The sequence below is a fragment of the Myotis nattereri genome (genome assembly GCF_964212035.1).
Source record: "Myotis nattereri genome assembly, chromosome: 10".
NCBI lineage: Eukaryota > Metazoa > Chordata > Mammalia > Chiroptera > Vespertilionidae > Myotis > Myotis nattereri.
Window position 1 is genome coordinate 68,795,465 of NC_138085.1, and position 26,339 is coordinate 68,821,803.

Here is a 26,339-nt window from a genome sequence, read left to right on the forward strand (position 1 = left end):
CGGTTTGGCTCAGTGGATAGAGCGTCGGCCTGCGGACTGAAAGGTCCCAGGTTCGATTCCGATCAAGGGCATGTACCTGGGTTGCGGGCATATCCCCAGTAGGAGGTGTGCAGGAGGCAACTGATTGATGTTTCTCTCTCATTGATGTTTCTAGCTCTCTATCTCTCTCCCTTCCTCTCTGTAAAAAATCAATAAAATATATTAAAAAAAAAAAAAAAAGGTGTAGGGTATCTAAATGGATACAAAAACATGACCCAACTATATGCTGTCTACAAGAGACCCACCTCAAAACAAAAGACACACACAGGATGAGAGCAAAGGGATGGAAAAATTTTTTCCATGCAAATGGAAAAGAAAACAAAAGCTGGAATAGCAATACTCATATCCAACAAAATAGACTTTAAAAGCATCATGCTAAGTGAAACAATACAGTCAGAGAAAGCTAAATATCGTATGATCTCACTCATTTGTGGAATATAATGAACAACATAAACTGATGAACAAAAATAGAGCCAGAGGGGGGGAAAATATACTAGAATATAATAGAAGTAATCCTGTTATTTGTAGATTTTTAATATTTCCTACAACTTTTGTGTAGCCTGCTTCTGAAGAAAGTTTCTAGTTCATGATAAGACTATGCAACAAACTAGGTGTAGAGGGACATGTCCTCAACATGATGAAGGGAATTATGGAAAATCCACAGCTAACAGCATACTCAATGGAAAAGAATGAAAGATTTCCCCCTAAGCTCTGGATGAAGACAAGCCTATTCACTCTTGCCACAGAAGAAAAAAAGCCACTTCTTGCTCCTGACCATGCCAATTTTGTCACAATTGTGGAAGCCTAGATTCAGCAAACTATATAAAATATAAAGAAAGTCGTATAATAACAGTATTATTTATAACACTAAAAAATTAGAACAAGATATTTTTAAAGGGTATGCTCTATTGTTAAATGATTATTTACCGTGTTGTATTTATTATATTAATTAAGATTATATAAACTATGTAAATGACAAAAAACCTTAAAGGGAATATATAGAAAAGATCATTTTTATGTATGGGTAGTTAAGTTTCCCAATTTGTAAAATTTAAAACCTTGAGTATAAGTTTATTTTATAGAATTTATGTATAATACAGATACACAGGCAAGATAAAAGTTAATCATATTTAAACTAGAAAACTTTAAAAATTAATTATAAATGTTATTTATAAAACTATATAAATTTTATTAAAATTCAAAAATTGGTTCCAATTCACAGATAAGTCTAATTTACTTAATGAAAAATAGGGTATCTCTGAGTTTCCTTTCATAGTAAAACTCATAAGCTTAGTTTATGTTGTCAAGAGTAACGGGCACATAGAAAAAATATTTAAAGGTGTTGGGGGTTTTTTATATAGAACTGACATAGTCCTAACCGGTTTGGCTCAGCAGATAGAGCGTCGGCCTGCGGACTCAAGGGTCCCAGGTTAGATTCCGGTCAAGGGCATGTACCTTGGTTGCGGAGTGTGCAGGAGGCAGCTGATCGATGTTTCTCTCTCATCGATTTTTCTAACTCTCTATCCCTCTCCCTTTCTCTCTGTAAAAAATCAATAAAATATATTAAAATAAATAAATAAATAAGTAAATAGAACTGACATAATTATTTTTAAAATGAAGTTGTTACTTAATAAAGTTCCTTAATTACTTTGTATGAGTTACATATCTTTTTTTTTCTTGGTTTCCAGAATGGCAAAAAGGAAAAAATTATAGTTCTATTTCTCTATTTCATAGGATGCAACAAGGTCTTTTTAGAGAGTCAAAAACAAGTGACAGCCTAAAAAATTTTTTTTCATTTCTTCTTTAAACTAATTCAAAATAAGAATGTAGGAAAAGAATCCTTTCAGGGTAGGTCAACATCAGTAAGTTTACCTGAAAATAATTTATGATAATCTTTCTTAAATAGTAAACTGTATATGTGAATTTAAACTATGATGTAGCAATAATTTGTTTGTTTCTTTAATAAACCAGTAACAAAGTTAATTCATGTTATTAATATGCTTATTTTTTCATTTCTTTGCTAGGATTCAGAACTATTAAGATATTAGCAAGAAACATTAGATGGCATGGTGTGTGGAAACTAACTTATAAAATTTGAGACAGTACTTCTGAGCCTCAAATGAATCCCATTACTAACTAGATTATAGAAGAACTATATCCTAGAAATATATAGTACCAGGAATTTATTAACGTCTACTTACATGAGTTTAAGCCCTATAGTAACTAGGAGATGGGATAATCTGTCTTACCTGTTGCATCATAGTGTACTTTAAAGGCAACTTACAGAATTTTTAAAAGGCAATTTTGACAAAATCTAATTTGTGCCTTATGTCTGATTTTGATTCTAAACTCCAAATGAGATGCACCGACTGCTCACCTATAAACTATTTAATATTTATTTCCTATAAATCCATCTCTCTTTTTGTTTGGCTTATTGTTTATTCTCAGTCACTAAAATAATTTCTTTCAAATATTAAGTAGCTCTACATTTTCTAAGTGAAACTGTCAGAGAAATTTGTTTACTTGCAAAAAGCTTGAGGTCTGAGGATTCCACTTCTCTTCTGGTCTTCCATGCCATGTATTTAATATGCTTAAACAAACCTGAGGAATAAAGAGAAAAGACAGAATTGAAAGGAGTGCTTTTTAAAAGCAAACTGTCACAACTAAAAGTGAATTGCTAATATGTCAAAGTATCTCAGTTTTATGTACCCAATCTAAAACCTTAAGGGTCAGTCTGTTAAAACAAATTGACATCTTCAGATGTGATTACAATAACAAAAAATGTATCAGTACCTACTATACATTAAATACAACTAACATTTCTAAATAAAAAATAACTTTTCCAAGCAAAAATCAGTGAGAAAAAGTGGTATTATTTTTCATTTTTAAAAATCTTTTTCAAATTTTATAAATTTTGAAAATTGGGCGTAACTTAATAGATCTTGACTTCATATCTGCCTCTGCATTCAATCTGTTGCAATATATTGTTTTGGTTGAAGTATATGGGTAAATTTGACCATCATTTTGGAAAGAGGAAGACCTCACAGATAACATGATAGGGTCTTGAGGATCAAAATTTAAGACATATTATATACTTGGTCAACTCAGATAGCAAGAATGAACTCAAATTATCTGCCAAACACAGTTCAACATAAAATCCATGTATTTTGCAGTATTGCTTTCACAGAGCATTAAGAGAATAACAGGGAAATGGACTGCTTTTGGCGAAAATAAAACCTGGGACATTTTATCTACTCTTGCAAACTAATTGGAAAATAAGCAGTTCTTTGAAAATCAGAGTAGTCCATCTCTCTGCTGTTCTCTTAATGCTCTACATGAATTCATTTAACAGGTAATTTCATGAATAATTTTAAAAGACTTTGTGTTATGATTTAAACTATTAGAGGCCTGATAAAAATTCGTGCAAGAATAGGCCTTCCTTCCCCCAGCTGCCGGCACCGGCTTTCCTCTGGCACCCGGGACCTGGGCTGCTTCCCTCCTCCAGCCACTGGCAGGCACCTGGAACCCGGGCTGCTTCCCTCCTTCCAGCCACAGGCACCCGAGGCCCGGGCTGGCTTCCCTCGGACCACCTGCAGGCACCCAGGACCCGGACTGGCTTTCCTCCGGCCCCAGCTTTGTCAAGAGAGATGTCCGGAATGACACCCAGAAGATGTCCGGTCTAATTAGCACATTACCCTTTTATGATTATAGATTGTCAGGCATACCATCCCATTTGATATCAAAAGCATCCCTGTAGCTACCAATAGCAGGTAATCTTATCCCTGTAGATCTTGAACCAAAGTAAATGTTTAATGATGGAGAATAAATGTTACCAGTATGTAATAGAACAAAAACTATATACAGACAATCCTCGGGTTATGTCGAACTCGATGTACGTTGTTTTGTGGTTATGTCACCATCTCCCATTTATTTATATATAACAAAAAAAGTTTCGTCATTTCAACATATGTACATTTGTTCTTTGTTTTTTATTATTTATTTACCACAAGTTCAGGAATTGTTATCTTCCTTTTAAATTTTTTTTGTAGTACCACTGCATTACTGCTGTGTGTGTGCTCCATGTGAGTGACGTAGGTGCTTATGTAGGTGGGTTCCGACTTACAGTGAAAATCGCGTTATGTCGCGCCATAGGAATGGATCTCCGACGTAACCCGAGGACCTACTGTAATTCAGGATACTGGACCCTCAAGCCCTTACCCTACCCTCTTCTCTATACCAATAAGTCTTGAGAAAGTAATTTCTTCAATAAAATGTTAACATTTTACACTAAAACTCTTTTCAGGTTCCAGTCTCGCTCTCTCTCTCTCTCATAAGTAAAGTCAGCCTTGCTATTTCCTCTTCTTTGCTCAGTTATAAAGAACCTGTTCTATGCTTTCCCAAAGAGAGTACGTCTATCCGTGGTTAAATCTCCTAAAATAAACCCAAACAACAAATTCCAATTTTATGACATGAGCTTATGATGAAGACAAAATGATACTTGCAAGCCCAGATCTGAGGGAGGCTGTACCTTTTGAAAATAGAAAGGCAAAACCAAGGGAAAACTTGGGTTATCTTTAATATACCATCAACCTCTAGCACTTGCTATTCTCATATCATCAAAACAGAGTCTGCATGTGAAGTCTATAAATTTTTTCTGACCTTCTAGTGATTTTCAAACATTAAATACTCTCAGCATGGAATTTACTGTTGAAATTTCATCCAAATGTCCAAAATTATTTTGAAAAGTGATCGCTGTTCTTTTGAGTCAAATTTTAAAAGGTTTATGAAATAATTTTTATTATACTCATTTTCAACTTTTGGGGTGGTGGTGGTGATAGGAATTCATCTTACCATTTATAAGAAAATATAAAACATTTTAACATAAAGTTCACAATTATTTCTACCACAGAAAAAAATTGGATAGTTATGATAGCAAGAGAAAGTTATTATACGCAAAAAAAAGGAACATAGATGATAATACCATGCTTTTGCCATTCATCTAGCTTCAGGCACTTGTGAAAAGATAACTGGAATTGGAGAGAGGGAAAGTAAAGAAAAGTGAGAGGCAAAGACAGACATCTGGCTCTACTATCTCCAGATGGGAGGACGCTATCAATTGGCAAATGAACATGTTAAGTTAGTCCCTCAGTAACTTAAGACAGTAAGTGCTTCTTAATACTGTCTGTTTCTGCCCCTTTTGGTTCCTTCTCTCTCATTCCTTTAGCTAATCTTTGCACACAGGGAGAGAAGCCTGAAGAAAATATAACTAAATGGAAATATAACTATGGAAATATAACTAAAACGAAATTTTTGTTGAAATTACAAAGAAACTTTGGTCACAACACTTTGGTACTAGAAACAAAAGACTAATTACATTACCTTGCCATCATTATAAAGGTTTGGATTGAATCGCACGCTATGGCCACCAGTTGTTTCTAGATTCACAAGAGGGGGTGAACTGGGATAATCTTGAGGAAAATATACATCAAACTCAAAGCAGCCATTTGCATAAGGAGTATCCGCTGGACCAGTTATTAGAACCTAGTATGCATATACAAACACACAAAAGTCTATGTTACTGTTCAACACTGATATGTAGGAAAAGACAATCCAACATAAAAGAACAACCTTCTGACATTGTATATATACAGCTCTACTAGAATGTATAAAAATGAATACAGGACAAGGACATGGTTTTAGATTAAGATCAAATGATTTGGTTTTGATAAAAATGGACTGTTAAAAGATAGGTCTTTATTGGCAGCAGGAAAGCTTACCTTAACATCAAATACCTTTTAAAATATTAAGTTACTTTTTTTTTTCTGAGAGCTTTCCTTGATAATATTCTCTGTAGCATTTTCAACCAGTTGAAATTCTAGGTACATTCATTATCATATCGCAAAGTTATGAGGTTAATTTTTTGCTTTAATCTTCAAATAAGTTAATTTTTTTAAAATAACTTACTTTTAGTATTTTCCTTTGGGAAGAGACAAGTAGATACAGAAATAAAGGTTCTCATGTGGCAACTTATGACAAAAAGGTTTTGAGAGAACAGTAAGTATTTCCCTTAGGATTTCTGGTAGTCCAAAAAATAGCAAAGAACCCAACAGTGAGTGTCGGAATTATTTAACAAATGTTGTATGAGCCACTCAACAGTTCTTTATTGTGCAATGCCTGAGCAGCAAAGCCCCTGGTTCTGAACAGCTGCCTGTGGAGGTAAGTGGCACTAGTCTCCATCTGATCTTTGCTTTGGGACTCCATTTTGGGATCCTTCATATTAGGTATAGCTTGTTGCTTAACAGAGACAAAGTCACAAGTCTGAATTTATGTGATCTATTTAGTGATAACATAATTCCTAGGTAATCATCCTATAATCGGCTCTATTGTTTTTAACAAGAAACAAGTAAGAGTGTAGCCATATAGGCAAGGTCTATGAAATTTCTATTTTAAAAAATCCAATGGAACAAAACAAAAGAGCAAGCAAACAAAAGAACTTCTCCAAATCAATGGGTCAATAGTTTCAGCAGAGTATCTTGCAAGGAAGATAGAATATTTAACCTAGGAATTAAATCATAAATGTAAAGAAAGCACCTCCCCAGGTACTAACTCTTTTAAATCACCAGTGTTAAAGCATAAGAGTGCAAGTTATTTATTATTGTATTACCATTACTAAGTTTATATAGCTTATTGATCTGTAAATACATCAATTTCCTAAAAAATAAAAGAAAAATAATTTTGAAGTCTGACAGTAGTATGAACATGAGAGAAGTATCTTGGATGACAAGGTAGAAATCCTGTAACTTTTTTTCTACTGGGCAACATTAAATCCTTTGATACTATGCTCAACAAAGGTATTTTAGTATTTTCTTCTAAATCTTTATTTTGAACAGCAGTCTCATCTGCATATTCTGAACTAACATTAGAAAAGAACTCCTTTCACTGACTCCAAAATGGTCAACAGAATTTTAAATTCATGGTATTTCTAGTTTTTTGTATGAATATTTTAATAGTCAGGGAACTATGGAAAAAGTTGCTTTGTCTACCTTCATGATGTCAAGTCGCTCCTCATCACAGCGCACAAACACACTAGATGATGACGAAAGAGGCAGTGAGGTCGAAAGTGTCACAGCTTCCTGAGCAAGGCGGCGGGCTCTGGCAGCACTGTTTGCATCATTTGCATTTTTCACCTGAGACATGTAGTGGTAATTTACTTTAAAACCCAACTTCCCATCTTCATCTTCAGAAACCATCTCAAATGTATCTAAATAGACAGAAAATACAAACACTGAAATAAAAAAAGAACCAGCATGGACGATACTTGTTATAATGACAAAAATCACTAATAAATCACTAGCCCTTCTTCCCACTCAAAATGGAGAGGACTGCAATGTGGAAGAATAGTAAACTATAAACGTTAATGTAACACCTACTAATTCATTCATGGATGGAATCTATAATGGAAGAAAAAAAACAAGAAATGATTTTTAATCTACAGTGTGGACACATTGGTAGATTATATCAAGCAGCTAAATAACAATGCAAAGTAGTAGATAATTTATTCTTAAATGAGTGGCATAAAATATTTTTGGAAAAATAATTCAGAATAAGAAATGTCAAAAAGTATTCTCATTATATTTCTTTAAAAAAATTAAGAAATAGAGAAAGTCTTTATCTATTTCCCCTGATTTCGAAAATCAAAAATTCCAGGCTGAAGTTTACTCTGTATTACTTCTGGCATTTAAGTTAATAGAATAAAAAAAATTATTAATATTATTAGGATTATTTTCTAAGTACTTTGACAAAGCAATGATAAATTTTAATCTTGTGTTTATATAATTCTAAATATATGGAAAAACATTAATGATATTTATAATTAGTATTATATAAATCTTACCAAGAACTCAGTACAAGTTTCTAGGTAGGCTGTTTGGGTTAAATGATAAATCGGAAAATATATCTGCCTTCAAAGAGCTTATAGTCTTGCCTTCCTCCAGACTAAGATATACAGAAATAGAAGTAAAGAAAGAATACAACTTTCTGCTTATTTATTAGACATCTGGCTTTGTTTTTTCTAGGTTTCTACTGAACCATGATATCCAAATATAACTATAGCTATGAATTCCAAGAGATAAAAAGATGCTACAATTGTGTGTGTGTGTGTGTGTGTGTGTGTGTATTGAGAGAGAAAATATGAATACTTCATGGTACAAGCAAGTTTTAAAATCTTTAATTTACCAGAACACATTTCAATAGCACCATTAAAAAATCTGAAATGAAATCTAAAGAAATGAAGATTAAAATTTCAACTTACCAAACTGTAATCTCTTCATAACAGCCACGTATTTTTCTTCAAGTGATTTTAATACTGATAGAGGTTTGGGTTTCATTGCCACCTTCTTTGAATAGTCACCTAGTTTCTTTTCTATTAATTTTAGAAGATTAAAAAAAAAAATGATTAACTTCCAGAGTTCAAATTTGGAATTCTAAAAAATTACCAAACTCTTGACAATCCTCTTCCTCCTGAACCATTTTAAGAATAAAAAAAAATTGCCGAAACCGGTTTGGCTCAGTGGATAGAGCGTCGGCCTACGGACTGAAAGGTCCCAGGTTCGATTCCGGTCAAGGACATGTACCTGGGTTGCGGCACATCCCCAGTAGGAGATGTGCAGGAGGCAGCTGATCGATGTTTCTCTCTCATCGATGTTTCTTACTATCTATCTCTCTCCCTTCCTCTCTGTAAAAAATCAATAAAATATATTTAAAAAAAAAAAGAATAAAAAAAATTATTTCTATTTCATAAACATAACTAATAGGGCTAACAACCTCACTAATTTTAAAGCGTAAATTCATGAAATGGTAATTAGGTTTCATCCATTTAGTCAAAACAGCACAAGTGAAATAGATAATTCAGAGTCATTTATATCTTCTGTTGCTATTACATGAAAATACCAATTTTAACCAAATTCTGACAGTATTAATATACTATTTTCTCTCTCATAAATGGCATTTTTCCATTTCATGACTTTTAATGAGAAAAAATTTGTGATGCATGCTCAGCCTATAAAATTTAGTGTTAGCAATCATACATAGTAGATAAATATTTAGAGGTTACTCCTAATTAACTTAAAAACATGACACAGAGTCCTAGCCGGTTTGCCTCACTGGATAGAGCGTCGGCCTGGGGACTGAAGAGTCCCGGGTTCGATTCCGGTCAAGGGCATGTACCTGGGTTGCAGGCACATCCCCAGTAGGAGGTGTGCAGGAGGCAGCTGATCAATGCTTCTCTCTCATCGATGTTTCTAACTCTCTATCCCTCTCCCTTCCTCTCTGTAATAAATCAAAAAGTATATTTAAAAAAAATGACAGAAAAAATTTTTTAGGTAAATGAACACCATTAGCATAGAGGAAAGAGAAAGTCAGCTTTCAGTAAGTAATGGAGCGGCATGAAAGAAGCAGACTGTACCCTGGTTTGCTTGCCGTAAACTGGTCGTGGCTGCATAAACGATCTCTGCAGTCCTTTGGATATCTGGTACCAAAAGAGTAAGTCCTTCTGGTTCTTGATCAGATGCATCTGGTTTTACTCCTGTTTTAGCATTTTCCCTTTTAGATCTAAAGAAATTTTTTAATTTGGAAAAAATGAAGGAAAATTAAGATTTCAGGATTGAAAAATAAATATCTCCGTAAGTCAACAATAGTAGTTAAAAACCAAAATGATAGTGTGCATTGCATTTGATATACACAATATATATCAGAGGTAGTTTACATTAGATTTATTATTGCTTCTGATCTGATAATACTTAGCATAATAACTAGTTGGCTAGATTTTCCCTCCAAATGTACAAACAAACAAGAGATAAACATTGTAGAAACGTCATACTGTAAAAAGACCCAGATACCTGATGTGTCTTTAAATCCACAACTTTAAAAACATACTTTTAGTAATTATAAATACCTAGAAATAGAAAAATCACTTCTATATGTACAAGTCATAGGTATCTATCCTGTCTTCTAAGATTTGGGAACCAAAGAACCACATATACTTTTAATTTTCACTCTCTAAATTTTACTTAGAGTATATTAATATCCCGGGTAGGGGGGTACTCCATAGTAAAGTACAGGTTCACTATTAATGTATCTTAACACGATGTGCTTCTATATACTGAAACTTAATATAAACACTAAGTTCTAGGGCATAATCATTTAAAAGATAATCCTCTGTTATTCCCTATTCAGAGTCTAAAGTGTAGCCAACCTTCTATCAAATTGTGTATCATAATAAGATGTGTTACAGCAAGGTTTCAGTATATAAGGCATCAAAATGTTTCTAAACATTTTCTAGATGTATGCAGTAGTATTTACAAGATTCACTGGAAATAACAACTAAATATCAATTGCCTTTTTCCTATTTCAATTCTCAGCATGTTATTCACACAATAAACATCATTACACTACTGCTTAGGTACTAAAAATCTACATATTTGCTAATTCATTATTAAATAATTTTAAACAAATGAAAATCCCATGTAAGCAAACATGTTTTAAAATATTTCTGCTAAGGTCTGATCTAAACTACACATCACTTATTTTCCTAGTTGCATACCTACCAACAAAAGGACTTAACTATTACATTAAAACAATATTTCAGCCGAAACCGGTTTGGCTCAGTGGATAGAGCGTCGGCCTGTGGACTGAAAGGTCCCAGGTTTGATTCCGGTCAAGGGCATGTACCTGGGTTGTGGGCATATCCCCAGTAGGAGATGTGCAGGAGGCAGCTGATCGATGTTTCTCTCTCATCGATGTTTCTAACTCCCTATCTCTCTCCCTTCCTCTCTGTAAAAAATCAATAAAATATATTTTTTTAAAAAAAAGAAACAATATTTCACAAAGTGAGCATGGAGCCTTAGAGAACTATGAAAGACTTACAGAAGGTAGAAGAGTCCTTAACAAAATAATTATTGTTATCTATGTACAAATGAACTTTTCTTTATCACAAAGACAAAAACCTGCTCAGAAAAGAAGAGGTAAATTAAGAAGAGCCACTCAGTGGGTAGCAAGCATAGAAGGATACAGTATTATGCATGTATTCTGAATGGGCTCCTAAGATGTTTTTAACTATAAGGTACATACTACCTCACCTGGCAAGATAATTTAAGTGAAGAGATACTGCGTCACTTGGTTATTACCTTTTCTCCTAGGCTCTCTTAACTTCCCTGACTCCTTATAAGAAGTAAGAGAGAACACATGGCCAATTTTCCTTTGTCACTCAGGAACCACTTGATAGATCTCATACTGTATAACATTTCAGTCATCAACTTCTGTATGAGTAGGTGTATATAAACATATGTTTGCATACGTATGTAAGGAAATATAGTGAATGTTTTAACACTAAAATGTCATTTTTACTGCTAGAATCAAAGATAATGTTATCTTTTATACCTATAAAGTAAAGTTGAGACTATAGTATAATAGTGAGTCTGACCATTTTCTTACTGAAGATATGATTTTGGTAGACAAGCTCAAACAGTCTCAACTTCTGTATTTACCAATAGCTATCCACAATCAGTATCAAGCACAGAGAGTCAAGAAAGTGTGTAAGCTGTTTGACAGCAACTCCTTTAAATTTATAAGGACTCTCTCTCCCCAATTATAAAGAATTCTCTACCTTATAGCAGAGCTTAAAATATTCTTAAGTAACAGGGCCACTGAAGCATAACAGGAAAACAACAATAAACAGGTTGAGAACACAGAAGAGTTATGGTAATAGCTTTAAAAGATGATTTTCTAAAAATGTATCATCAATCAGTTGACCTCAAATAAAGATTCACTCTTGCCAAGCAGAGAAGGAAGATAGGGGAGTAAAGCTCATTTATCCAGAATTAATTCTCACCTTGAAGAAACAAGAACCTCTGGTCTGGAGAGTACACTGTATCAATGCAATATAGGGCAAGTTACCCTGGAAAACTACTGATTCTAAATTTCAAGCCCTATTCATGAATACCAATTTTCTAATTCCAGTTTTGGAAAGATGACTGATAGGAGAAATCCCTATTATTAAAATGGTGCAAATAATTAGGATGGGAAATTCTATTATTATAACTTTTTGACAGCAAAATAAAAAATGAAAAAGAGCAAACATCCACAGAAGTTTAAAAATATTATTTTTTGCACTAAATGTGGACAAGAAATGATCATATACATCTCATATTGAAGACAATGGTTCTCTCATAAAGCTGATAAACCTTAGACCTTTACAACCAGGTTCTAATGAGAAATTTTTATGTCAGCAGTCTTTCTGGCAAAAACATATGGGGAGAAAAAGAGACACTCTCCAAAAAAAAGAGTAGTTCAAATATAAGAAGAATACAAACTACCTGCCTAATAATACAACTAGTCATTGTCTGACATTGCACTAGAGCCACTAGTCTGTTTTCTATGAAAGTTGCAGGTTACTGTCAACCCATATGTAGGCCCAGCTCATGAAAAAAGGCCATACCTTAGCTCACATCCTGAAGTCTGTGTGAAAAGCTATTTGAGTTCAAGGCACCTAGCTGGAAGTAGGTCTTTGAGACTGACAATGGATCCAACATGGTAAAAGCAATCAGCGACGGCCGCTACCATGGTATCCGCTGCTCTGTGCATACGTTGAATCTGGTTGTGATCACTGCCCTGAAGAAATATGAGGAATCAACTGAAGTTTCTACTATTGCACAGAATTATCTGCAAACATTTTCCACTCTGCTGTGAATTTCAACTAAACAGCTAATAAATTAAGCATATTCTGGCTCTGTGACATAATCTGAACTAGGATGTGAGCAAAATGGGAAAATCTTTCTTGTGTAAACAAAAGGAGAAAAAAAAAACACCCCATAACTCAACATTCAGTTTTATTAAACTGCCTCTGCTAATATCACCCAAATTATGTTGGATATTTGTAAGACTAAATACAAAAATACAAGAACTATGTTCTTTTTTATCATCTCTAAACTGAAAACAGCATAATATAGCTATTTTCTTAGAACATTAAAGAAGACCACTTCAACTCCTGCACTCCTAATTCTAAAGTCAAAACATTCATGCAGTTGAAATAATAATTTAAAGAAGAAGTAATCTGGAGACTACATCCTGAAATGTCCAGATTCATGACTATTAAGAATCAGCATCTTAGGAAAAGATTCTAAAACTACAAGAAAATGAAATTTCTACATTTACCTATAAAAGGTACTGTGTCACAGTTCACAGTTCTAAAGCTCTTCGCCAGGAATTACAGTTTAAAACAAATTAATATTAAACGTAAGAATTTTGAAAAATAACACTGTGGACAATTATTTGCTTCTCATATCTCCAGAAGACATTAAAGTGACCACTGAAAGGCACCAGTAAATGGGGCAAAGATCGCTGTAAGATGAAATATTTTCTGTGATTTATTTAAAGCTTAGTTTTTAAGTCTAGATTCCCTTTTGTTTTTGCTTAAGTTTTTGCACACAAAACTGCCACTTTTAGTTTTCAATATGGTTTAAATCAAAGTTTAAAATAAAAGCTTCCTCTTCTTGGGAAGCATTTAAAAGCAGTATGAAAGAAGAAAATATTCAAAACAAAGGTATGAGCAGCCTTTAAAAATAAAACCTTAATTTCTAGATCAGATAAAAATATAGTAATGTTTAGGTCGCATTAAACATCAGAAGACAATGAAGGTACTGTGTGCAATGGAGTTGTCTCAAATAATATACATCGCCAAAGGGCAATCCGACTGAGGAAAAACTTTAAAATAAATGTTGGCATTGCTATCTCCATCACCCAGTAAAAGGTTGATGAACAACTGAACTTTATGGTCAAAACAAATGCTTCTTGGCTAGGAAATCATGCCCTTCTAATTTTGTAGGTTTTGAAAGGCAGAGGAAAAAGAGAAGAAACTAGAAAATGTTTCTCCAACGGAAACAAAGTAGTGGGAGGACTGGAATGGAAATTCTTAACTGATTGAAGCCCTTGATATATAATGTCTTTGAAGAAGTAGGTCAACTAATCTTATTGCTTAGTTAGATAAAAAGGAACTGGGTATTTATTTCTACAAGAGAATCCAGTGATTTTAAAATATGATAAACTTCTTTGCACCAGGAAAATGCTTCAAGATAGCCAAAGGAAAAGGCAATAAAGAACACTTGCTTTAATGCTGTTACAGAGAAGTTCAATGTCCAGAACACCTTACACTCAAATGCAATCATTTGTGTCAGGTCCTCGTAACCAATTAAGACTATTTGACAGCAAGTCCCTCTTTCAAATTCTTGGTGAACCTTTCCAATACTAACTGATTACTTGCCTGTTGGAGTCCATCAGGAAAAGTCTGCACAGAAGATCAAAGACAAAATAATTGCCTTTATTCCTAACCCAAGGAAGCTATGAAATATCACACTTATTCAAAAGTGAAACCAAACTACCACCACTGTAGTCTGACTTCATCTTGAGATAACACAGGCTGGAAGAACTAGCAGGAGATGAATTTCACCAGGACGGTGCATAAAAGCTAAGGGGTCACATCTTGCAATGTGATTATTTTGTGGACAGATAAATTTTCACACTAGCCCTAACCAGTTTGGCTCAGTGGATAGAGCGTCAGCCTGCGGACTCAAGGGTCCCAGGTTTGATTCCGGTCAAGGGCATGTACCTTGGTTGCAGGCACATCCCCAGTAGGGAGTGTGCAGGAGGCAGCTTATCGATGTTTCTCTCTCATCTATGTTTCTAACTCTCTATCCCTCTCCCTTTCTCTCTGTAAAAAATCAATAAAATAAAAAAATAAAAATTTCACACTAGACCAGCAATTTTCAACCAGTGTGCCATAAGAATTTTTAAAACAGGCAATACTTGACTACTTAGTCGGGAGCAATGACCTCTTTTCCTTGACATTCCTCTTTTAATTGAATGTCAAATAAAAAATGACAACAGCCAGTACAACAATATTTTACCTTACATGTACAGTTAAAGTGTATTTTCAAATGCTGTAAGACTAATATACAAACTATGTATGATGACAGGTGAATACCGGAATACTTTGTAGTATGGATGTCTAACTATTATGCTGTACACCTGAAACTAATACAAAATAACAATGAATGTAAACTGTAATTGAAAAATAAAAAAGAATAATAAACAAACATGTCATATACCTTTAAAGATTTCCCCAACAATGCTGATAATTATATTTCAGACAAAAGTTGGAAAGGGCTGAATGTAAAAATTCTCTATTTTGAACTAATACACTTTTGCTGAGCCTTTTGCATTTCCAAAAGGGATTTATTCCTGATTTATCTTAATCAAACTGCTTAGTTATAATCAGCTATCAACAATATTAGTTTGTCTACAGTAACTGTTAGACTCAATTAGCTCTATGTAATTATTAGTAATTGTGCATCTTAAACGGATGCATTAAGAGAGGTGGTGGAGCTGGATAGTAAAATCATAGAATTTATACTAACAAAAGGGTAATATGCAAATTGTTCAGGACGCCCTCATGTGGGGCAACCAGGCCATCAGTGAGGGACAACCAAAGGTCCAAACAGCAGGCTGCATGGGGTGACCAGGCCGGCAGGGGGGGCAGTGAGGGACAACAAAACGACCGAACAGTAGGCTGCGTGGGGCAACCAGGCTGGCAGAGTGGGGTGGGGGGCAGTTGGGGGCGACCAGGCCAGTGGGGGGGACAGTTAGGGGCGACCAGACTGGCAGGGGTGGGAAACAGTTGGGGGCAACCAAGCTGGCAGGGGGGTCAGTTAGGGGCAATCAGGCCAGCAGGCAGAGGCAGTTAGGGGTGATCAGGCTGGCAGGGTGGGCAGGTAGGAGCCAGTGGTCCCGGATTGTGAGAGGGATGTCCAAAACCAGCAATCGGACATCCTCCAAGGGTTCCTGAATTGGAGAGGGTGCAGGCTGGGTTGAGGGGACCCCCCCCCCATGCACAAATTTCGTGCACCGGCCCTATAGTTATGAATAAAAGAATATTAAAACATTGTCATCTTAATGCAATATGTACAGCAAATATTAACAACAGCCTGGAAACTGTCAACTTCTAAAAAACAGACGAAATCACAGTAAATAACTCCTAGTTGCCACAATGCCATGTCAACAGGATAAGCCTATATAATAAAGAGGTGATATGCAAATTGACCATCACACCCTCGCACAAGATGGTCGCCCCCATGTGGTTACAAGATAGCCGCGCCCATGTCGTCACAAGATGGCCAGTAGAGGAGGGCAGTTGGGGACAATTGGGCTGGCAGGGGAGGGAAGTAGGGGGCAACCAGGCCTGCAATGGAGGGCAGTTGGGGGCAATCAGGCCGGCAGCGGAGTGGTAAGGAAATGATCAGGCAGAAGTGGTTAGGAGCAATCAGGCAGGCAGGCAGGTGAGCGGTTGGGAGCCAGCAGTCCCAGATTGAGAGGGATGTCCGACTGCCGGTTTAGGCCTGATCCCTGTAGATCCCTGTGAATCCCTAAACCGGCAGTCAGACATCCCCCGAGGGGTCCCAGAGTGGAGAGGGTGAAGGTTGGGCTGAGGGACACGTGCCCTCCCCCCCACCCGCACGAATTTCGTGCACCAGGCCTCTAGTTTACCAGATAAGCCAGGAAAGATGAACACAATAAACATGTGGTTATTCCTTGAGTAATGTTCTGGCTTACAATAACAATCCCATTATAGTTATGCAATTATCTGTCACCAAACTAATCTTCAACCCTAAGAGATAATCATTTCATTATTAAGGTATAATTATAATTCAGGAAAATTAGAAAATTCCTAGAATGTATGATTTCAAAAATAAAATTCGGAAGCTCTTTCAGATGTGTGTACATTGCTATATAACATGTATATGCATGTTATACTTATACATGTGTATGCATATACATCATTATATGTCATATACATTACTCTATATTTGAACAGCAAAAATTCAGCAGTAATTACAGAACTAGCAGGCATAAAGAAAGATTCTAACAATAACATAGGTGATATAAGATCTGAAAGTTCTTACTCATAAATGCTGCAGCTTTTGCCCTGATAAGGAATTACTACCAAAAAAATTTCCTTCAGTTTTCAAGCATGAAAACAGTTTTTGATCAGATTAATAAAATCTGATTATAATATGAGCACTCTTTTTATATTTAGATGAAGTTTAAAATAATATAGATGAAAGTCTCCAGAAAAAATTTATCTAAAACCTACTTACTATTATACAAGTTTTCCACATCTACAACTTTAGCTGGATAACAGCTTTATGAAAATAGTAGAGGAATGTATGAACATGTATGTCATACATTGAGCCTTAAAATAAAGTCTCTGCCAATGACTCTGGACCTCTGGTAAGCCAAAAGATGAGTTTTCTATCATATTTTCATAATATGATAGCAAAATAACCTAGTAGAATTAGTTTTGAAAAACTGCCTGGGATTACAGACTTCAGATCCTTATGTGTAAACAAAGGAAACCCTGCTACAAGACCCACTTACGCCAGGGATAAATTTGCAGTTTCCAATATGAACACACATGCAGAATAACACAGTTAACAAGTGATTTACATAATTGCTTTTTTAAAAGTCAAATGTCTGGAACACAGAATTTATTTCTACCTAGGAACTTTCTCTTTAAGTCCATAATACAAGAGCAAGAATGCTAATGACCACACATCCTCAATCCCAGAAATGGCAGATGAAGAGAAAGCATTCAGCTCTACTACTGAGATGGAAAGGATGAAAATCTCCTCCAGGGCAGTTTAGTCTTGTTCCAACTCCCACCACAACCACTCAGCTACCGCAAGACAGTCTTTTTATAAGGCTTTTCAGTGCTCATCACCACATTTAAGAGTAAATAACTATTAATACATCACTTCATCCTCTAGCCTCTCCTTTCATCTATAGCAGTGGTTCTCAACCTTCCTAATGCTGCGACCCTTTAATAGAGTTCCTCATGTTGTGGTGACCCCCAACCATAAAATTATTTTCGTTGCTACTTCATAACTGTAATTTTGCTACTGTTATGAATCGTAATGTAAATATCTGATATGCAGGATGTATTTTCATTGTTACAAATTGAACATAATTAAAGCATAGTGATTAATCACAAAAACAATATGTAATTATATATGTGTTTTCCGATGGCCTTAGGCGACCCCTGTGAAAGGGTCATTCGACTGCAAAGGGTCGCGACCCACAGGTTGAGAACAGCTGATCTATAGCCTCATCTCTTACCCCTATCTCCCACCCATGCTACACCCAGGCTCACCAGACATTTTAGGTTTCCCTAAATATGTGCTGCTTTCTTTTACTGCTAACATAATTCCTACATCCTGTTATGCCAGCCCCTGCCCCTCTTCATTTAGCTACTCCCTACTTAATTTTTAGGTCTCCAAATATGGATTGATTCTTCTACTTCTAACATACCACAAACCGTGTTATTAAAACTGTTCAGTTATTATTTCCACAATTTGTCAGAATCCCTCAGAAAGAGGATGCAACTTTACTGTTGTGCTCCCATAAGCATTCAATAAATACCTGTTAAATAAACAAATCAGTCATGCTCTTATTACCAGGTCAGGTCTCACCTATCTAAATATAATTAAAAAATTTCTAATGTACAAATCAGTTAAAAGCAAGGTGTATGACCTGTCTTTTCAGCTTCTTAGTGATTCCTTCTCTTTCCTCTTATAGAGGTTTCAGGCTGGGGGAGGGTCCGATAGCCTTCATTCCTTGAATCCTGAGAACTAGATTAGCTGGGTTTAAACAATGGCCTCAAGACAGGATAATCTCAATTAGGTTATTCCCACCAGCAAAAGTTAACTTCCTCTTTGTACTTGGGCAAACATTTTAATTTCTCTCATCCACAAAAGATAAAACTTATAAATATAACATGCACAGAAGAAATAATTTCAATGAAAATCATCTGCAGAGTATATAGCAAATCTGTTTCCTTTGAGATGACCAAAGAGTTAAGTATATTAAAACTTCATTTGAAGCAAAAACAAAAATTTGCATGCCTTACATGTATGTTTGATTTTTAAAAAAGGGAAAAAATCAAAAGTTAACAAGAGGAAGAACATAAGGCAATAAGGTATATAAACAAAACTAGTAAACTAGTACTTGTTCTAACTTTAAAAAAATCCTTATACTAAATAGATGTACTTTATTCACCCTTACATTTCTTATTAAGAGTGCAAAGATAAAAATAGTGTAAAACTGTTCTAAGCTGGGGTATACCTACACATACTCCAAACCCCAATAAAGCATATCCTATAAGTGATATGTAAACGGGACATACTTGCCTTGACTACTGTCTTCTCAGAGTATCCTTTCGGGTTTTTTTTTTAATACAATTCAAAATGGAGTAAGTGGGTGGGGTGAGGGGCAAGTTTTACACTTTGAATCTGTGTTAAAATTGAATTTAGGCCACCCTGGCTAGTGTGGCTCAGTTGGTTGAGTGTCATCCCATGTACCAAAAAGTTATAAACTCAATTCCCAGTCAGGGCACATGCCTGGGTTGCAGGCTTGACCCCCGATAGGGGGCCTGCAGGTGGCAACCACTCTCACATAGATGTTTTTCTCTCTCTCTCCCTCTCCCTCTCCTTTCTTCTTTCTCTAAAACTCAATTAAATTGAACTTAGGAATTATTTTTAACTCTATAGGAAACTGGACTATATTGCTCATTTTATTTCAACTCTTTTATAATGAAAAAAATATATATCTTTAGTCTTGACAGACTGGAATGGATTTTACCTTCTCTCTGTAAGGTAGAAAATGAATTCTCAATGTGTCATACCTTAAAAGGAAAGTAGAGATTTTATATAATGTATGTCGTTGCTGCTTTCTTTTCCTAACAGAGGCTGTATAATATAAGAGATATGAGGGATCTCAACTAAGAAGTATATTCAAATTCTCATACAAAAGTCACTAGCAGTGTTTGTTCTCAGTAAAATAAAACTATTATTAGAAATAGTTACTACACAGGATTACTGTAAAGATAAAATAACAAATGAGCTCTATGAAGTCATTATGATCTTCACATGCATGTTTTGTTGGTACAGAAGTTTGAAGTGTCATTTTTTCTCATTGAAGAAGGAATGTAAAGAATAATTTTTTCCAGGTAACCAAGTAGCAAATAAAGAGCTCTTGTTAAATGAAATTCATGTATCCTCTATCTGAAATTCAATTTTTATAGTAAATAATTAACACACTTATACCGAAGTCAAGTTTACTTGAAAAAACATTATACCATTTATGTTATTTGAACAGAGACTACATTAAGAAAAACAAACAAAAAGGAACTCAAGGCGCAAATTTTCCATTCACTTAAATAAGCATCTTCTATAATTATCTCAGAACTCAATACACTAGAACTATATTTTTGCAGAATCAAATGGAAATTTGATAGGGAAATAAGCAGTATATAGAAAGTTATTTTTAAATGGCCTTATTTTGACATTTATAACAACACATATTTGTCATTTTTTAACCAGAGATAATATAACAATAGTCCAAGTGTTTAAGACTATTTTTCATCCAACAAAGAAGATACTCCTGAGGGAAAAACACTCAAAAGTTTCATAAATTCTTAATTTTCAGTTATAAACTATTACATTACATCTCAAAATGCAGAAACATAAGATACATAAACACAGGACAAAATTCCCCCTAAAAATACATAGGGGCAATTTCAAAGCTATGTATATTTCATATTAATTGCTCTGTTAAAACTATATGTTTATTGTATGGGAGTAACAACAAACACACGTGGCCAAGGCAGTGAATAGAATGCTCAATTAGACATTTCTCAATGAGACATTAACTCAATTAGAAAATTACATCTTCATTCAATTGTGACACCACACTATTTTGCTATAATTAAACTGGCTGACAAGGTTACCAGTTAGAAATATTTTTGCCACAATGAAGAGTTGGATAAACATAATATATTCTCTTCTCTACAATAGAAGTAAATCTCATAGTATCAAAGAAAATATGTCTTTACATTTCCTACCCTGGTAAAAGAATAGTATAAACCTATATCTTTTTATATCACTACTAATTGATTCTTCTTTAACCTCGTCTAATTTATGATTCTTATGCCTGGCAGTGGCATAACTAGTTTTTAAAGTGATAATGACAGTAACATAAACTAACAGTCAGGTTTATCTGAGAAGTTGACTTCTTCCTGAAAGGTGAAGATTGACAAAAACTATTCCTCCAGTGACCAATTCTCTGCCATTATTTGATGGATACCATTTTTCTCAAATTTTAGGTTCTTTAAAATTAAGTCCAAATAGGTAGAACAGATATATTACAAATGACGGTAAAGAACATTGACTCAAAAGACCATCGACAAATGAATAAACTCCCATTGGCAGTATAAATGCCTTAAAAATCAAAATTAAGCCACCTTTAAGTAACACTAACCACCAATGAATAGATTCTGCTAAAAGGTTTACTAGGTTATTTTAAAAGAGTTTATAATAACAAAATTCATCATCTGAATCTAGTGAGGTATAAACTTACACAAAAGATTTATTTTATTTTTTTCCAAAGATTTATTTTAAAATTTAATATTCCATGAAGATAAATACTTTATTATAACTCCAAGAAATACTGAACCTCTGACTTCTAAAAAAAAAAAAAAGATTATAGCGTGAATTATAACATATGTATCAAAATGAAATTGGAGTAACCCATAATCCAGTAATTCCACATCTATGAATCTACTATGCAGATTTCTACAAGCCCCAAAACATGCGTGTCTGAGGTTGTGATAAACTGGAAATAACCCAAGTGTCCACTAATAGATGGTTATGTAAAATACAGCATCTATATAAGATGCATAACTAGAAATATTAAGTACACTGTTAGCAATATGTATTTACTGATACTGAAAGGTGTCTTTGACTTCAATATTGGGTAAAACTAGCATCTATCTGTAAAACTGGTAAAATGTGCCAGTATTTAAGAAAAACTCTATACCTATAGCGATAATATCACATAGCGAGATGTTCGGAAAGCCAATGTAAATAAACATTCCTGAGTGTAGAATTCAGTGGATACTTTTTCTTTGGAGTTTTATACACTGTCTGGGTGTATTTGTGTTTAATTAGCATAAATCATTTGCATAAATCATTTAGAAAACCCTAAAAGTTATATAAAAAAAGATAAAGTCAAGGATAAGAGAAATGAATAAAGTATAGTACCTTAAACGGTTGGTGTAGGTATCAACACAGGTCTTCATTTTGGCTAATAATGTACCAACAGAAGTTTGACACTCTGATTGTTCTTCTTCCTCTTCAACATTCTCTGTAGAAAGGGGCAACAATAGAGGCACCATGGACGTACAAGAAGCAATGGCTCGGAGCAATTCCAGCAGAGCTCGATAGAGTGGCACATGTCTTGCCATGTCGAGAACTGTAAGAAGGATGAGGGGGAAAGTATAAAATGAGAACAAGTGCAATCTAACAGTAAGCCCACAGCAACTTAGCTTCTATTTGAATCTTAAGATTAATTGGTAGGTTAGTAAATGGATTAATACCAATGTTTATAAAACACCAATATAAAAAGTATAAGAATAAGCATATTTAGGAAACAAAAAGTAAGTAAGGCATAGAATTGGGGAGAGACCAAGAATTAAGTAACTATATAGTTATATTGCACATAAAAATGATTAAGTAGTTCAGATAGTACATTATGGCAGTAAATACATTATTTGGCCTAAGATGAAAATATATTTTAAAAATTGAAATGATGAAGCCACTGTATCTAACTAAGAAATCAACTACTTTCTCTCTTTAACAGTTTTTATCATTCCTTTTAAGAATATTAAAGGTAAAATATCCTAATAAATGTACAATTCACTTATTTGTTCCCGTTACCTACCATGAAGTTATGGCTGCAAAGTTTGTTTTGTATAATTTCTATAACAACTCTCTTAATTAAAGACAGTTTACTGAATTAAATTCTTTGAAGAAAAATTTTCTAAATTATATTTTTTAAATTACTAAGTTTGTTACATATAGTTAGACAACAGAGTTATGTTATGTTATTGATTTCATGATAATCCAGTGTGCTAAAACCAAGTAAGAATACTAAGAGTTCTTTGAGGTCTTTTCTAGTCTGTGTTCTAGGACAGCATAGTATCAAATTAGGGGCCCCCCTCCTCCCCACACATACACAAACTAAATATTTCCAGAAAAAATTTTTAAAAAATACAACTACTAAACTCATTCCTACATAGATTGGGGTAAATCACCAAGTATTTTTACTGTTTAAACTGATGACAAAAAAATTAAGCAAAAGCACTTGCCCACAAAGATACCTCAGAAAAATATTAAAACATGATTTACCTGAATCATTTCTTAGATAAGATGACATGGCAGGGATGAGGCAGGACTGACTGAGAAGCTCTAGAAGTACAGAAGGAAGGGCATTACTGTTCTGTCCTCTGCTCTCATGAGATGACTGAGCTTCTCCATTTATTGCACCACACATAGGATTTATATAACTTGCAAGAACCTAAAAAAAAAAAAATTTGCTGGACTTAAATTGGATTTAAGCTTCATATAATTAGAAAGAAATACTGTGTTACTCAGTCTGAATTCCAAGAGTATATATTTTCAACTCAATCTCTTGCACTGTATGCTTTAAAAAGGAGGCATATTTTCTTTAAACTTTCAAAAGGGAAGGATGTGTTTTGCATGAGGCACCATACAAAGTGGAGTAAAAGTAGTATTACAGTTGTTTGTATAGAATATAATACAACAATAATAATACAAGAATAAACTGTTTCACATACAACTGTAAACCTACCTTTGCCCCACCTTATATATGACTAGACATATAGAAGCAATCCACCGAAGAACACAAACTTAAAACCTTAGTAGCAACTCTTGAGATTATTTATTTTATTGAATAAATTCACTATACAGTTTGAGGGGCACACAATCTTAGAATTTTATACAAAAAATGACCCGTTCATTCTAGAATTGCTGAAAACAAATGCTCAAAGACTTGACCAATATTAATCATTTGACTGATGCACCTCCTTTTCTCATTTCTATGGTATTAAAGACTTTCTCTACTAGTTCAACTTCCCTGACTCTAGAAAAGTTACAGACAGTGTGAGAAACAAAGATATATAAAAGTAGATAAATAATATTGTTTTTTTGAGAGTCCATATTCAACACTTTAGATGAGATTACTGGAAAGAGAGATTTTCCGCTTGTTGAATAATTTCATTCTTGTCACTTTACTCCCAGTGAAGAAGTAATTGAGAGGGAAAAAATTTAAAATTACCAGTAGGAAAAAGCAATCTTTATCCAGTGGTCTCTTGAAAGAATTGAGAACAGGGAGCATATGGGCTTCATAAAAGTAGCTAAAGATGATTTGGGTAGTCATCAATACTTAAAAATCAATACAAATACAAAAAATAATTTAACTATTATCACTGTACCTGCAGAAGACAGGTAACATGTTCCTCTTCCAGCCTCTGTTTAGTTAAAGCTTGTTCCACATCCCATCCAGAAGCTGTAGAGCCTGTCCCAAAACCAGTCCCTTTGGCCCAATATAGCTGCTGTTCTTCTGTTGATGTAGGGTTATGAGAGCTTGATACCTGAGGCTTATTACAAAACATAAAAATTTATTACTACTTGGTTTTATTTATCTTCAAAAATATTTATCAGTAGGAATATAAATAGTTCAGCTGTTAATGAAAACAGTTTGGAAATTCCTCAAAAAATGAAATAAAGAATTACTATGTGACCCAGCAATTCCATTCCTAGGAATACTGGTATACCCAAATAAATAAAATTGATATTCAAATAAATGTACACACATATTCAAAGGAAGACTACTTACAATAGCAAAAAATAGAAACAACCCAAACACCAATCAGTGGATGAATGAATAAACAAAGTGACAACAAATACGTATCTATCAACAAGTGACTCTAAAAATCAAATGAATAAAATATCTGATGAACAGAATAAACTGGTGAGTGGAATAGAATCAATAGCATGGAAATTGAACAGACTGATAATTCTCAGAGGGAAGGGGGGGTGCGGGAAGAGAATAGACAAAGATCTTATATGCATGTATGCATTACCTATGGACACAGGCAATAGGGTGGCAAGGGGAGCTATTGGGGGGGGGGGGCATCTGTAATAATCTCATCAATAAAGATTGAAAATATCCTATATAGTGATAGAGAAACGTGTAAATTGACTGTCCCTCGGCTATGCTCACCAGCCAATCAGGAGTGAGTATGCAAATTAACCCAACAAAGATGGCAGATTAATTTGCATACACAGGTGCTAGGCTGAGAGCAGAGCAGGAGAGCTGGCGACCTGGGGTGATGTGGCTCCCTCAGTCGCTCGACCAAGCCACCGGATGGAGAGCAGGAGAGCCAGCGGAGAGTAGAGTGGCTTGAGGAACTTGGCTCCCCAAGCCGCCAGACGAAGAGCAGAGACGGAGAGCTGGCAGCTTGGAGGACTTGGCAGAGTGGGAGGCTGTGGGACAGAGACAGAGCAGGAAGAGAAAATCAAGAGCGTGGGGAGCACCAGGAATTCTGGGAATAGTTCTGGTGGCAGCGCCAGGACCTCAAGCAGAAGCCCAGAGTGCGGGGAGCACCAGGAATGCTGGGGATCATAGTTCTGGTGGCAGACAGATCTCCTAGAGCAGTGATGGCGAACCTTTGAGCTCAGCGTGTCAGCATTTTGAAAAACCCTAACTTAACTCTGGTGCCATGTCACATATAGAAATTTTTTGATATCTGCAACCATAGTAAAACAAAGACTTATATTTTTGATATTTATTTTATATATTTAAATGCCATTTAACAAAGAAAAATCAACCAAAAAAATGAGTTCTCGTGTCACAGGTTCGCCATCACTGTCCTAAGACACTAGAGCATAGTGAGCCTGCAGCAAGTTACTGTTGTGGTGGGGGATAGAGGAAAAGCAAAGGTCAGAGACATATGTAAAATCAGACTGTCTAAGAAAAATTAAAGGGAAGATATCCTAAAACTTCCAGGAAATCTCCACCGATGAAGCAAAGAAAAAAAAATGCCTCTATTATTCTGTGAGCAACAAACCAAACTGGGTTGGGGGGGGTCTCAGACAATTCACTCATATGATTGCAAAGACAGACATAAACTCCTGGATTGGAGAGGGCTCCTCTGAGGGCTCCCAGATTGAAGAGGGTGCAGGTCGGGCTGAGGGACCCACCCCTCCCCCCATGCATGAATCTTCGTGCACCGGGCCCCTAGTATATATACTAGAGGCCTAGTGCATGAATTCGTG

The 26,339-nt window shown here is 35.0% G+C and overlaps 1 protein-coding gene across 3 annotated transcripts in view; it reads right to left on the bottom strand.

The window, feature by feature from the left end:
* Positions 1-26,339, bottom strand: part of BIRC6 (baculoviral IAP repeat containing 6) — a 180,878-nt gene that overhangs the window by 8,722 nt on the left and 145,817 nt on the right. For all 3 annotated transcript variants that reach the window (XM_081100815.1, XM_081100814.1, XM_081100813.1), the window contains exons 64-71: positions 24,494-24,658; positions 23,388-23,556; positions 22,242-22,452; positions 9,503-9,648; positions 8,351-8,461; positions 7,083-7,300; positions 5,419-5,580; positions 2,563-2,640 (exon numbers count right to left, since the gene is read on the bottom strand). In XM_081100815.1, the coding sequence (XP_080956941.1) occupies positions 2,563-2,640; positions 5,419-5,580; positions 7,083-7,300; positions 8,351-8,461; positions 9,503-9,648; positions 22,242-22,452; positions 23,388-23,556; positions 24,494-24,658 (1,260 nt within the window). The remainder of the gene's footprint in view (positions 1-2,562; positions 2,641-5,418; positions 5,581-7,082; positions 7,301-8,350; positions 8,462-9,502; positions 9,649-22,241; positions 22,453-23,387; positions 23,557-24,493; positions 24,659-26,339) is intronic.